At 49.5% G+C, this 14,738-nt stretch overlaps 1 protein-coding gene across 1 annotated transcript in view; it reads left to right on the top strand.

Moving 5' to 3' along the window:
- LOC101674285 (protocadherin gamma-A3) overlaps positions 1-14,738 on the top strand; it is a 174,620-nt gene that overhangs the window by 157,149 nt on the left and 2,733 nt on the right. Inside the window, 2 exon segments of the mRNA XM_045075654.1 lie at positions 3,043-3,101; positions 11,474-11,562. Coding sequence (XP_044931589.1) covers positions 3,043-3,101; positions 11,474-11,562 — 148 coding nt within the window.

The raw sequence follows: 14,738 nt of genomic DNA, 5'->3' as shown, positions 1-14,738 counted from the left end.
ACTTTTCTAAGGCCGCTCAGTGTCCACCAGCCCTCAGCTCTGGTGCTGGAGCCTGATGCCTACCGGTCCCGCTCTAATACACTGCGGGAGCGGAGCCAGGTGAGGGGCTCCCTACTGCTCAGGGCGACTGACCCCCATGGGCTGCAGTGGAGAAGTAGCCCGGCCACAAAAGGGACTTTCTGCATTTACTCCTCTTGGGGAGAGGGTGGGGTGTGGGGGTGGAGGAGGGCATGGAGCTCAGTGTACTCTGCCTGACTTTGGGGGCCATTTGGACTGATTGTGTGGAACACTAAGGTGGGGATAGGACTCGGAGTACCAGGAGGTGGTGGTGGTTGTAGGTGAGGGGAAGTAGAACCAATCCCTGCCGCCCACATACAGGAAAGGCTGGGGTCCAGTCATCTTTTATGGCTGGGGTTGGGTGGGGGCCTGCTCCTGGGTAGAATCAGTTATGAATCTACACCAGCACCCAGCCTCCTTAAATCCTGAGCCAGCTTGCTCTGCCAGTCTTTAGGTTTCCACTTTCCACTCCCTTGGTGGGTGACTTCACTATTAATCTCAACTCTCCCTATCCCCCCATCAAACAAACACATCTGTAGACAGGGTAGGGGTACACCCAGGCTTCACGCATATCATCCCTGCAGAACACAGCCACTGGCCACATAGACCAGTGGGCTTGCCTCACCTCATTTGCATGCACACATACACATGCACACATATCTACCTGCACTTGATCTTACATGCACACCGCCTTTAACTGCCAGTGCTTGCTGTCAGGTTCACATGCACTGGCTGTCCCCAGACCCCTCATAGCTTCCAAACCACCCGGCAGCTGGCCTCAGAGGTACTCACTGCTGACTGATCATACACTGTTGAGGATCCCGTGGCATGGTTTCCCAGGGCCTGCAAGGACTCAGGAGCCTTTTCCTGCCTCCACCTGGGGCTAGACCAGGTCACCTCTGTACAAGAGGATATAAGTCTGGGAACTCTAGGGCCAGGGTGGGCTGCTCTATCCTGCTGGGGCTCCAAGCAGAGGTCAGTATTGCCTCCAGCCCAGAAGCCTCAGGGGCTGGCTGAGCTACCCTGTGGCCCAAGGGTTGGATAGATAGGCAGCCTGGGACTTCAGTGACAGTCACTGCCTGCCCTAATGCAGGAAGTGGGAACATGGAGCACCTGGACCCTGGACACTCAGAGACAGGCTTTTGGCTCCATCGTAATCTTGATGTGTTCCTGCAGTTTAGGGTCAGGGCTTCGGGAGTGAGCAAAGTATCTTCTGTCACGTCCTTCCTTCTTGGCCTGATAGAAAGCCCAGCCTCTGCCAGATCCTAGGGAGCCCTCATATGTTTGGCATCTATAGTAGTAAAAGGCACAAGTTGGCACAATCTCAGGAGCTTTTATTTAAACTACAGTTATGTTCCTCCCTGCCCCTAACGAATCAGAGTTCTAGTTTGAAACAACACCCCAATGTGATAGCTGATTGAGAGAGCCTTACTGTACCACGTCATACCCGTTCTTCCCAACATTCTTGCTGGACAGATACTAGCTTCCTCACCTATGACTGAATTTCACAGCGGTCATATGACTTGCTCAAGTTTGCAGGGGAAGGGGTTGGGAAAACTCTAGCTCAGGTCTAACTCCAGAATTTGTACTTTGAGTCATTAGCAGTTGTAAAGCTGGAGGACAGGAGGGTAGTCTGCATCGGCTGGGATGGGGCACAGATGCGATTCTTTTCTTTTATGGCTTTATATGTTGGAGAAAAGTTTTCTGGGGCTCCTTATCTCAGCAGCCCTCACTGAACATGCTTTGGACCCGCCATCCTTATGTAGGTTGTGAGTTTTGCCCAGCAACTCTCTTCCAGTCTGTCGCCGTTCTTGTATCTCTGTGTAGATTCTCTTGTGTCTAAGGCTGAGGGGTAGGCATCCCAGTGCCTTTTCCCACAGGACTGGTGCTGGTAAATTTCTGGGCTCTGCTCAGACCCCTGCCACCTGTGAGCCTTAGGGTGAGTCATTTGGCAGCCTTGGGTCTGTCTTCTCCCCAGTGTAATCAGAGATGCTCACATGTCTCCTCTGCTTCTGGGAGTGAACGTGAGAGTTAATTACCAGCACACCTCAGAACCGGTAAGGAGACGGCTCTCAGAGTGTCCCGTGTGTGTGTATCTGTGTGCGCGCACGCACGCGTTTATGTGTGACGGGGTACCGTACTCTCTGGACTCAGGAGTGAAGCATCTGGCCAAAGCCCCACCCCTTCCTCCAGGTGGGACATGACTACAGATCAGCCCCTTAGGAGCCGTGGAGACTGAGCTGGCTCTGCTTGGAGGCTGTGGGAGCTTGATCTCTGCTGGGCTCCATCCCAGCAGTTTTCTGTATCCCAGACAGAGCAGCCTTGTTCTCTCCTCCTCAGTCACGGCCATTGTCTGGCAGAGTTCTGGGGGTGAGAGGTGTCCTGGGGCTTGGATGCCCTGCAAAGAATCAGTCTGGCATGACTCCTAAATTAATAATGTGTTTAGCTGTGGGAAGGGATCGTCGAGAGCCAAGGGCCTGGAGGAGGCATCCCTCTGAATATGTTACAGCACAACCTGGCACAAAAAGGGTTACCAGGAGCAGCAGCCATTTTGCTGCAAGGATGCTTTTTGTTCCCAGCTGAGGTGCTGAATAAATTCTTTCTACGGCTGATGGAATTCTCATGAAAATCTCCTGCGGGGGAGTGATTCTTTGGGCCCCTTCCTTGAGTTCCACAGAAGATACTTTCTGCCCATGAACCTCAGCTCAGCGGTTCTGAGTCAGTGGGCTTGGAGGAATGGGCTCTTTCTGGGTTTGCTCCTCGATATGGTCAGATCAATATTATTTTATCTCTTTGCCTCTGGTACCTCAGACCTCTGAGACCTGGGGTATGCTTCGTCTTTGAAGATGAGTCGACCCCTCCCTCCTCTTATCCTCTTTTCTTCTCTGTGTCCATGCCCGTCTTTCCTCCCTGCCCAGCCCCAGCTCTGGTGACATTCTGACTGCTTGTGAGTACTCAGCCCCTTTCCCTCTGTTTTCTCCACAGCAAGCCCCGCCCAACACGGACTGGCGATTCTCTCAGGCCCAGAGACCCGGCACCAGCGGGTAGGTGACTGCCTCTCCGGCCCACCCTCTTCTCTGCGGCATTTTCTCAGTGATGACGTAGGAGGAGGTGGGGGAGGGCTCAGCATTGGCTACAAATGGCTTCTTCCCTCAGTTTCGGATTTCAGGGAGGTTTTAGTGTATTGGGGGCTGGTACACAGACCCCAGAAGGAAGAGGCTTCTACTCTGTCTCTTTTGAAAGCTCAATCCACACACTCAGCCCCTGCCTTCTCCCCATGTGAACGTTTTCCTGTCTCCTGGTCTTCAGGTGGTCTCTGGGGGGAAAGGAAGTGTTCCGTGCCCATCTAATTCCTCTGTCTCCCTGCTCCAGGTTGGGCTGGGGTTCGCGCAGACTCGAGGGACAGGAGGAGGAGGGGAGGTGCTGTCGGCAGTCAGAGCCTCCTCAGAGCCAGCAAGAAAGAGCAGGGCCAGAGGTGAGGGAGGCCAGGCAGCTGTGGAGGAGGGTGGAGGAAGGTGGAAACTGCGTGGCTGGAGGGAGGACTGAGGGGGCAGGAAGCTCAAGGGGCAGGTTTCTCTGGTCCTGGCTCCAGGCTGCCCTAGAGCCCACACCTGGTCCTGCCTCTCTACCTATAGGCCTGTCGTCTCTGCCGCTCTTTCTTCCCTCTTTGCCCTGCCCTCAGTCTCAGTTTGTAGTCTCTGCCTCTCCCTCTCTTTCTGCCTCTGCTTCAGTTTCTGTCTTTGTTTAGTTTAGTTTAGTTTAGTTTCTGTCTTTAGAGCTGCATCTTAGTCCCTACCATTTGTGTGTGCCTGCATGCAACTGTGCCTGTGTGCCCTGCCACCACCACCACCCCGCCCCGCCATGCTGGGTGCTCAGGAAATGGTGCAGTTCATAAATAAATCGGACTCTCCGTTAGTCTAATCTCTGTTGCTGCTTCCCTATTTCCTTGACCTCTTTTCTGTTTCTCCTCCCTGTTTAGTGTCCTTGTGTTCCTCTGTCTCCAGTCTCTTGGTTTCTTAATCTCTTGCTATTTCTGCTTTCCTCTCTGTTCTCAGCCTGTCTCTCTTTCCTTGTCTCTGCCCCTCTCTGAATGTCTCTCTAAGTGTATAGTCTGTCTCTCTCTGCATCCCTGAGCCTCAGTCCGTTACTCTTTCTTTATCTCTCTTTGTCTTCCTTTTATCCTGTCTCTTATTTCTTTGTGCTTGTGGGCAAGCCAGCACACACGTGCCCCCCTCCCTCCTCCTACTCCTCACACACAGAGTCTTTGATCAGTGTTTACCACCACACACCCTCCCATCCCGGCTGCCCCAGCTGCTCATTTCAATCCAGTATGAATTCCTGCTGAGACAGGAACCCCCTGCGGGTGGTGGGGAAGGAAGCTATAGAAAGATGCTATAGACCTAAAGTTGGTCTGAGAGGAGTGGGATGGGCTTGGGGCCAGGTCTCCCTGTTAGAAGTCAGGAGCCTGAGGAGTCCAAGGAACCCAGGAGACCGGGGTGGGGAGTGGGGAGGTGGGCAGAACTTAGGCACCCTTCCCTGCCTCCTTGCTGGTCAGGTCCTTATGGCCCACATATCCCCGCATGCTGCAGATGGTGAGCCCGCCCTGCCCCAGGACCCAGCGGACCTTGGTATACGGTGGAGCCTCCACCTCCCACAGTCCTTCATGTGTATCGGGAGCCCGGGACACTTCCTAGAAGGCCCCTAGGAGGCACCAAGCCAGATGACTTGGACTGCCCTTGCCCCTCCCTTGACCCCATCTGTCTTGTTTTGCCCCAGTGGCCTTGCCAGCCTTTCTGTCACTGACCTGTTAGGTCATTCATGTGCTCACTCAGGTGTTCATTCATTCATCACTTGTTTATTAGGCCTCTACTATGAGGCAGTTCCTGTTCTAAACACTGTCCTGCAAGAATGAACAAGCAGACATCATCTTTGAACTGATAGACTTCCAAGCCAACAGGTGAGACAGAAAACTGACGACAAATCACACTAAACAAATGTCTAATTACGAATCATAGCAAGTTCTGTGAAGAAGAGGGTCATGTGAGTATAGAGCAAGCCTCCAGGAGGAGGTGGTGAGGCACACTGGTCAGCTTGTGGCTGTGTACTGATCCTAAAGCAGAATTGCCGGCTGCTTGTGATAGGCCCTCCGGGTTGAGCGCCTTACCCCTGCCTCATGTCCCTTTTCATCGAATGAGACTTGGTAGCCTGAAATACACATAGAACCTCTTGGGGAGATGTAAGAGAAAGCTCCCTTCTTTTAGTTAACTTGAGGTGGATATTCCTGATTGAGGAAATGAAATGAAACTTTTCTCCTTCATTCATTCCATAGTTAGTAAGCATCTCCTGGAGGCCAGGTCGGAGTCTTAGTGTGGGAGGTAATACAATAGACCTGCTCCCTGACCTCGAGGAGTTTACCTTATGTTGAGTGAGACAGATATTAACCAAAAATAAAAAATAAATGTAAGATTGCCATTATCTCAAGTGCTATGAAGAGCAGTACCTGGTGGTGAGAGCATAAAATAGGGATTTGATCTGGTGGGGGAACTGGAGGTCATCTGAGAGGAGATGAGGTGTTTCGGGGATCTGAAGGCTAAGTAGGAATTAAGCATCTGAAAGAGGGAGGGAAGAGCAAAGGCCTTGTGGTAAGGCCTCTCAGGGCCAGCAGACTGATGAATTCTTTCTTTGCTGCCATTCTGGTGAGTAAGTTGGAGTGAGCGGATGAAGAGGGGAGGTTTTCCTGATTCAGTCTAACCGTGGTTCCGGCCCTCCGCTGCTTCTCTGCTCCATGACCTCCCTGTCATCTTGATTACTGGCACACCACTTTCAGAGCAGGGCTGCTGTTGGGTTCTCCAGGAAACCTAATTCAAGTCAGCACTGGGTCACATTGCCCAGACCAAAGGGAAAAAGCCAAGTTGTGAAATCCCTTCTTGCCAGGTGCCCCTCCTTTCAGCCTTATCCCTTCTCAGGTCACTCTTCTAGCTTCTTACCTCAGCGGCTGTTACCTCGGGTGCTGAACCCAGCAAACCACTTGCCCCTTCTCAGGCTGTAACCCAGGCCCCACCCTGTAGCTCTTCCCAGTCTCTGTACAGAAGGAGAGTCTCCATTTAGCTTCTCCTGCACTCCACTCTGTTCTCCCTTGATGGCTTCTCCCTACCCTTCCCTTCCCTCTCCTTGGTGAGACACTCGCCCTGCTCCCCCTCAATTTAAGCCGTCACTCAGCAGGCAAGTAGCATCTTATTTTTGACTGCTTATAAAAAAAAAAAAATACAGGCTCATTATAGAAGCATGAGAAATAGAGGAAAATTTTAAAAGAGAAAGCACTCAAATTTCACAACCCAGAGATCCGCCCCCCCCCACCCCGCTACTGACATTTTTTGAATATGGAAATTTTCCAATCCGTAGACAAGGAGTATGGTATCATGAACCTCTCTAATCCCCTGTGCCAGCTAATGCCCTGCTTTGTTTCACTTGGGTCTCTACCCTGTTACCCCCGTGAATTACTTTGAGACAGATCTCAGCCTTCCTGTCGTTTCATCTGAGTCTTCACTGTCTTTAATAGATAGTTCTTTTTTTTTTAACACATAATTACTCAAAATAATATGAATAAACTAATATGTTAATACTAAGTAATACTAATAAACTGGTATCAGATATCCAGTCTATATTGACATTTCCCCAATTATATGTCTGTTAACTCATTTGTGCACTTACCCAAATTAAGGGCCCACATTTTGTATTTGGTTCAGTGTCTCAAATCTCTTAAGCTCTTTAACATTCTCATATGTGTATTTCTAAACCATTTTGTTATGTGCACTCAAACAACCAGCACAGGTGTCTTTTCTTTTCTTTCTTTCTTTTTTTTTTTTTTTTTAAAGTCTGATTCACCTAAATTGTTCACAGACTTCTTCACAAAATAGTATGAACTCTTACTCCCAGTGAGGTGGGATATTTCTCACCATTTTTTCCTCTAGTAATTGAGTTCCATCAGCATTATCACCTCTTCGTGTTCTCTTTGCAGTATGCCATGAGAATTTCCCCATGGCAGGAACAAAATTTTCAGAAGTTAATTGTTGCCTAATAGCTCCTCATCTGGACATAGTGTATTTTTTTTCAAGATTTTATTTATTTATCTGACAGAGATCACAAGTAGGCAGACAGGGGGAAGCAGGCTCCCTGCTGAGCAGAGAGCCTGTTGTGGGGCTCAGTCCCAGGACCCTGGGATCATGACCTGAGCCAGAGGCAGAGGCTCAACCCACTGAGCCACCCAGGTGCCCCAGAATGTCTATTTTAATAGGCTGACAGGCTTTTACTATGTCAAAAAATACATATGTGTTTATATTTTAACACAGTTAAATCCAGGCTATTATCAGAGGTGACGTGCCCAGATTTCTCCCTTTTTGCCTCCTCCTGCAGGGAGCATTTTTTCACAGCCCAGCCTGTGTGGGCTGTTAACCCACTCCCCACACACATATCTAGCACACCGCAATCCAGTCTCCTTGGGGCAAGAACTCCGTCCCTCAGCTCTTACATTTTCTGGCCTGCCACGGGTGCTGACACATCGTGGATGCTTGGAAAGTGGTCAGTTAGAGATAGTCCATCTCCTCCATTTTTATTTTTCACCATCTCCTAATTCCTGGAAGAGCCCCCTATCCCCACTTCCAGGGCTCCAGGGCCTCCATGGGGAAGCCCAGTATGGTGTTGTGTAAAGGAGCATGGGCTAGAGTCCTACCAGGCCTTTTCCAGGTTGCAGCTCTGCTAGTTAGCAGCTGTGTGGCTTCAGGAGTCTCTCAACTCTCGACCCCTCTGAGCCCTGGATTTATCTGCTAGAAAAGAGAGAATCATAGTAATACTTACCTGCAGGTGGTTCTGAGGCTCAAATAGGCAAGCTAACTGAGCGATAGCTACTATAAAACAACTAAATATAAAATATAAACTGTATATAAACTAAATATATATAACCACATTATATATATATGTATATATATATATATAAAACTAAATTCTATGTAATTTAGTCAGCCCAGAACCCAGAGAATAGGAAGTTCTCAGCAAATTGTTCAAAAAGAAATCTCTCCCCCTGTACTTACCTCGTGCCCAGCTTCACAGAGTTGGCAGCCGGCTCATCTTCTTAGCCTCCAGTATTCAACCATTGTCCAAGAATCCTCCCCATAGCCCAGCACATCATGGTTCCAGACCCAGCCCCTCCCTCACCTTTATTCCCTCAACAGCATTATCCATAGCCCACATGGTATCTTCCTAACCTGGTGTCTCACCCTGTTGTTCACCCTGGAGCCCTTCTGCTTCCCCTCCTTGACCTTTGTTCTCCCCACTCTATCCCAGTCAGTCTCCTCACCTACGCATGAGCCCATCTGCCTCAGCCTTGTGTCCTCTAATAGGCCCAGTGACAGCTCAGCAGGGCTTCAAGTTAAGACCCCTGAATTTCCACAGAGACAGAGCTGGCCGAGGCCCCACCACTGGGCTCCTGTCCTTAACCCTTGGTCCTTTCCCAGGAGCAAGAGGGATCTTTAAATACTTAAATCTCACCGTGACACCCCCCACCCCACTTTAAACACCCGAGTGACTTGCCAGAGCTCTTAGAATGAGACCAAAAATCTTTAGTGTCCATTTTTCTACATCCTCAGCCCCTCACACCCTCTCCCCTTGGGGCAGCCACACTGGCTTCCCTTAGCCCATCGAAGTGGCCAAGCTTCTTCAAGCCTCAGAGGCTTGGGACATGTTACTCTCTCTACCTGGAAAGCGCTCTCCCCGAGCACTACACCTTCTCTTAGATACTTCACTTTAAAATGTTTCAAGCTTGTCAAAAAGTTGACTTGTCAAAAATAGTGTGATGGACATGGGAATACTGTTTTGACCTAGATTAATCAATGGTTAATATTTTGCACATTTATCTCCCTCTCTCTCCACACACACACACTAAACTTTTTTTTTTAACCATTTGAGAGTGGCAGACATCATAACATTTGAAAAACTTCAGTACAGAACCCCTAACAATAGTATCATTCACCTATAAACCATAAAAGAATGATCACGTTTGAGAAATTTAACATTAATGCAGTAATAATATATAGTCCACTGGCAGATTCTCATAAACATTCTTGAAATGTCTTTTAACCTGTTTGGTGTTTTTGTTTGTTTGTTTCTTAAAGTAAGCTCTGCACCCAAAGTGGGGCTTGAATTCATGCTCTAAGCTTGTGTGCTCTACCGACTGAGCCAGCCACACCCCTGGTTTTTTTTGTTTTTGTTTTTGTTTTTTAAATCTAGGATTCAGTCAGAGCATGAATCTCATTTGCTTGCCATATCTCTCTCACCCCCTTTAATGTAGAACAGCCTCCGTACTTTGTTTGTTTTTCATGACAGACCTTTTTTTGAGTCCAAGCCAGTTGTCTTTTAAAATGTCCCACAATCTGGCCTTGCATTTTCTTTTTTTAAAAAGATTTTATTTATTTATTTGATAGAGATCACAAGTAGGCAGAGAGGCAGGCAGAGAGAGAGGGGGAAGCAGGCTCCCCGCTGAGCAAGAGAGCCTGATGTGGGGCTCGATCCCAGGACCCTGAGATCATGACCTGAGCTGAAGGCAGCGGCTTAACTCACTGAGCCACCCAGGCGCCCCTGGCCTTGCATTTTCTTACAGTGAAATTAGGTTAACAGTTTTGTTAGGAATACTGCCTGTACGACACTGTGCAGCCTCCCACTGCATTACCTGGGAGATGCTTTCGTGTCTGTCTGTCCAGGTGTTGGTGATACTCACTTTGTTCACTTAAGTAAGTGGTCTCCCTATCTCTCCATTACAAAGCTACTTTTAAAGAATTGATTAATAAGTACTCTGAGGGATATTTGAGACTGGGCAGCAAACTTCCACTTTTAATATTTTAGTATTCACTGATGACTGGTTAGAAGGTGGTGATTTTCTGTCATTCCTCATACTTTTGTTTAACTAGAATTGTCCTACAAATCACCTGGAAATTTCTAATTTAAATTTCCTGTCTTCTAATTTCCCTTTTCCTCAAGGAAACCTGGACTGGTTGAGCTCCCTAGCCTCCTACTAAATGAAGACTTCCCTCTCCACCCTGCTCTTTGCCCCCACGGCCCTTGTCACAGTCATGATTGAATAATTGTGTACTTAACTTAATGTCAGCCTCTCAGTATGGACTGTGAGCATCATAGAGATAAACTAGTTTGGACATGTTCCCAACTATAACCCCAGTATCTAGCGCAGGATCTGGTGCATGGTCATTGCTCAGTAAATGTTGGTGGAATAAATGGACACAGAATTCCATCTCTTCTCACTCTGAAGAAAGAGAAATGAGCCTTCCACTTTCCCCTCCAACCCTAACTCTCTGTTGGATGTGATGGTGTAGAGGTCACACACTGCACCTTTGCTCTGATCTAAGCCCAAGACTAAGTCCACCTTCCTGGGGATGGGGAATCCCGGATCAGGGGAAATCATAAGCTGGGACAGAACTTGGAAAAATTGTAAAGCATTTCTTGGCTGTGCTCACGCACTGTGATGGAATGCACTGACTGGGATTGGCTCTGGCTTGCACTCACTCCCTCCCTCTCTCTTCCTCTCTCCCTGCAGCTGGTCCCCTAGTGCCCCATCCCTCCCTCATAGTAACCTAACTCTCTCCATGGACTTCTTTTCCCCCATTTCATCCAGGCAGTTTGTTGAGGAACTCTGGTGTGCCAGAGGGTGCCAAGGATCACCTGATAGACTGTGTCTGTGTCAGGGTGTACCCCGACCCCCCGCTCAAAAACAGAAATAATGTCATACTTCCAGATTCCAACAAAGCAGGGAGATAGTCACTGTGGGAAAAATCCAAGTTGTGTTGGCATTCCTTTGGGTCCTTTATAGGTTAGCATTGTTAACGATTGTCAAGCATCTCATGTTTTCTTCAGTGCTCGGAGTATCTCAAGGTGGTAACTGGGTGCTTCAGTGGGAGGCAGGCAGGCGTTGCCCCCTGCACACAGCCACGGCAGCAGGAACAGGGCCATTGGGGCTGCCCCAAGGAGGTTCTGGGCTGTCTGGGTGGGCTTCAGGCATCCCCTCTGACAAATTTTATTTATGTTACCAAAGCAGAGATTGGGAACTGGTGGTCTAGAAAACACTGCTTGCACTGGATTTGCTGTGAAGGGAGCTTGAGGAATTAGGGAAATGACTCAGGAAAGGATTGCTATGTATAGATGGTGCAAGACCAGCAAGTGTGCTCAGCAGAGGGATTTTTTCCCCAAAGGACTTGCAAACATTGCATGTTTTGATCCTATGGGCCCTCTTTTGGTGTGGGACTGGGACAGAGACACAGGGTGCTAGATCTGGATTCCCTGGGAAAGGACAGGAGGGGCATGGCCTGTGCTGGTCTGGGAGGCTGTCCTCACCACCCCACTCTCTCTTCCGCAGCTCCCAGAATGGGGATGAGACTGGCACATGGCCCAACAACCAGTTTGATACGGAGATGCTGCAGGCCATGATCCTGGCCTCTGCCAGTGGTGAGTTGCTCAGCTCTGCGTGTGGGGTTCGGGGCGGTCCTCGAGCGGCCAGGCCTCAAGACTGGCCGTCCATCTGCATGGCGCCTGTGGATTGTTTGGCTGTTCTGAAGGGACTCCTCATTCCTGACAAAAAGCCAGAAAGAGAAAGAGCTAAGGCTTCTGAGATGCCTCGAGGGGAGCTGAAAAGGAAAGGTTTCTTGAGGGGGTGTAGGCAGAAGTATTAAGAGTCCAGCTTCAGCAGGGGACAGCATAGGTCAGAGCCTCATTCTGCCACTTATGCTCTTGGGGAATTTGATCTGTTGGCTTCATCTCCCTAACCCTTCTTCAGCCCAGAAAATGGAGGCTGTGGCCTCCACGGGTTGTCATGAGGATGAAATGAGAGCACAAAACCTCGGGCCTGGCACATACAAGCCTTCCGATCGTACAAGTGGGTGTGAGAGAATGCACATGGACCTGTGAGAGCCCTTCTCTTTTTTGTTGACCCCACCTGTAGCTGGGTTTTCCTAGAAGGCTAACAGAGAACTCCCCATGCAATAGAGATTCTGCGGAGGGATTTTGTCCCTGGAGAGTCAAAATGGGGTCCTGAGCTGGGGAAACAGAACAACAGAATGATATTAGTACTTAGGGGCACAGGCTTTGGAGGCAGGCCACCCTGGATTCAAATCCTGGCACTCACGTTTAGTTGTGAGTCCTCAAGGAAGGTACTCAGCCCCTGGGGGCCTCAGTTTCACTGACTATAAATCAAGCACTTTGACAGTGTGGTGAGGGCCAAATGTCAGGCCTCAGCACAGGAATGACGGAGCAAGGGCACAATACACAGTGGCTGAAGTTGATTAATTCTTGCCCTTATTGACCCGTAGAAGGCAGATTTAGAATAACGCCTATTAATAAGGACTCATTGCAGGAACCGCAAATCCTAGGCTTCCTGGGAGGCTAGGGGATGATGCCCTCAGAGGATGAGGGCACTGGGCTTACATAGTGGAGTGGAAGGCGTGTCCTGTAGCATGCGTGGAGGGCTGGTAGAGAACCAGGTAGAATCAGGACAGCATTCACTGAAAGCACACCTACGTACTGTCCCGGGTGCATGCTTGGCAAGCTTGATGGGCCTCACCTCAGTTAATCTTCTTACCAGCTCTGCAAGGCTGATCTGTGATTGCTTACTTATATCTGACAAATGAGAGAACTGAGAAATCCCAGGGTCCCTATTTAGAGCTGCAGATGGGTGATTCTAACACAGTCCGACTCCCAGGTTCATGCTTTTTCTTCTTTAGTGACCACATCTGCCTTTAGATGCAGCCTACATTTTCCCTTCTAGCTGAGTTGGAGCAGAGGCTGAACTCCTCTTACTGTCCTGCTTTACCCCCAGACTAGAGGTGCCAGATAAAATACAGGATGCCCAGTTAATTTTAAGTTCATGTAAACAACAAATAGTATTTTAGCATAAGTAGGCCCCCCAACATTAGTATTGGGACGTACTATATAAAAAATGGCCATTTTTTTTTTTAATCTGAAGTTGAAATTTAATCAAGCACACTGCATTTTTTTGGTTAAAACTGACAAGCCTCTCTCAGATGTCTGTGAGGCTGAGTGAAGTCAGGCCCATGGTAGGTGCAGGGTTGCAGGGGTCGGAGGGAGGTGACAGGGGAGGCCAGTCTTCTGGGACAGAGTTGGCCCAGGCCTGGGGTGCTGTACTCCTGGAGAGGCTCAATACTGAGTATTGAGGCAGGCAGATGGGTCTGGGAGATGCCAAGTCAGGTTCTTGAGGAAAGTAAACAGGTATATTTAACTGTTGTGGTTTTTAACATTAAGGCCAGGAAGCAGGCTTTTTGGCCTGAATCCAGATTTAAAAAACAGAAATGGAATCAGTATTTATGGCCCACAACTTTCCTGGGTCACTGCAGGCTGGCTCCCCTGCCAGGGCTCCGCCCTCCTGGGCCCACACAGCGGCTGACCTGATCCCACTGTGGGAATGATCCAGAGGGTTGAAGTGGCAGGGTCAGGCCCTACTCTCACTTTCACACCCGCTTCCCTGCCCTGAAGCCCGAGAGGCTTCTGGAGTCCAGCCCAGCCAGGCACTGCTGAGGGCGAGTAAGTAAGAAGGAAAGTAAGTACACTTGGGAGGCTTTTTAAATAAACATTTTGGGGGAAGTGTGTTTTCAAGGAGGCTCTGGTTTGTGGTTCAGCTGGCCCTAGTCTAGCTTGATGAGGCCTCCTTGTCTGGAGTTGTCTCAGCCCTGGGTCGGGGTGGGAAGGGCAAAGGCGGGAGGGAGGTTGGGTGCCAGGATCTGGAGAGGAGGCCCATGCTGCTCCCACCTTCAGGCCTGAGCTGTTTTGTTTCGTTTGAAGACTTTACCCTTAAGTAATTTCTACACCCAACACAGGGCTCAAACACCCAACCCCGAGATCGGGAATCACTTGCTCCAGTGACTGAGCCAGCCAGACCCCCCTTTGTTGCTGCCTTTTAAAGAATGTTTCTCTTGGGAATAGAAAAGATCTTGGTCCCTGCTCACTGTGTGTGTCAGAGAAGTAGAAGGAGGGGCTTTGAAGAATTGATTCTACAGAAGGCGTTGACCTACAGAAGGTCAACGCCTTCTGTAGAATCTGTCCACAGTCTACCTTCTCCCCCTCAAATTTATAGATGGGGAAACAGAGGCTTGAATCATGCAGGGCCTCTGCCAGGGTCACCTAGTTTTTTTAGTGGCACAGGTGACCAAAAGGAGCTCCTGTGTCAGCCTTTTTGTCTTGGGCTCTGGGTTTGCACATCCTCTCCCTTCTCCTTCCAGCCCAACCTCAGTGCCCACCCCACCCCCCATGGGACCTTGGGCCAACGTCAGGCCTTTGCTTCTGTTAAGAGGTGACAACACCTGGCTTTGTCATTTCCACCCCCTTGGGTGCTCCTCAGAGATCTAGGGTGCATGCAGGAATGCAGGATGTGGTTGGGCCTGGCCTTCGGTTACCCAGTCAAGCCCTCTGTGCCCCTCTGTTCCGGCCTCCCTTCTTCGTGTTTCTCCCCATTTATTTCCCTTTCTTGTGTGTGCCTGTGTGTGTGAATGTGTGTGTGTGTGTGTGTGTTTGTGTGTGTGTGTGTGTCCATCCCTCACTCTCCCTCTCTGGCGCCTCTGAAGTCTTCCCTTTAGACCCTAAATCACTCCGGAATCCTAGCTTCAGGAGTCCTA

The sequence above is a fragment of the Mustela putorius genome, unplaced genomic scaffold (assembly GCF_011764305.1).
Source record: "Mustela putorius furo isolate JIRA1106 unplaced genomic scaffold, ASM1176430v1.1 tig00000145_pilon_pilon_pilon, whole genome shotgun sequence".
Lineage (NCBI taxonomy): Eukaryota > Metazoa > Chordata > Mammalia > Carnivora > Mustelidae > Mustela > Mustela putorius.
The sequence above is the reverse complement of the archived record's forward strand: the minus strand, read 5'-3'. Positions and strand labels throughout refer to the sequence as shown.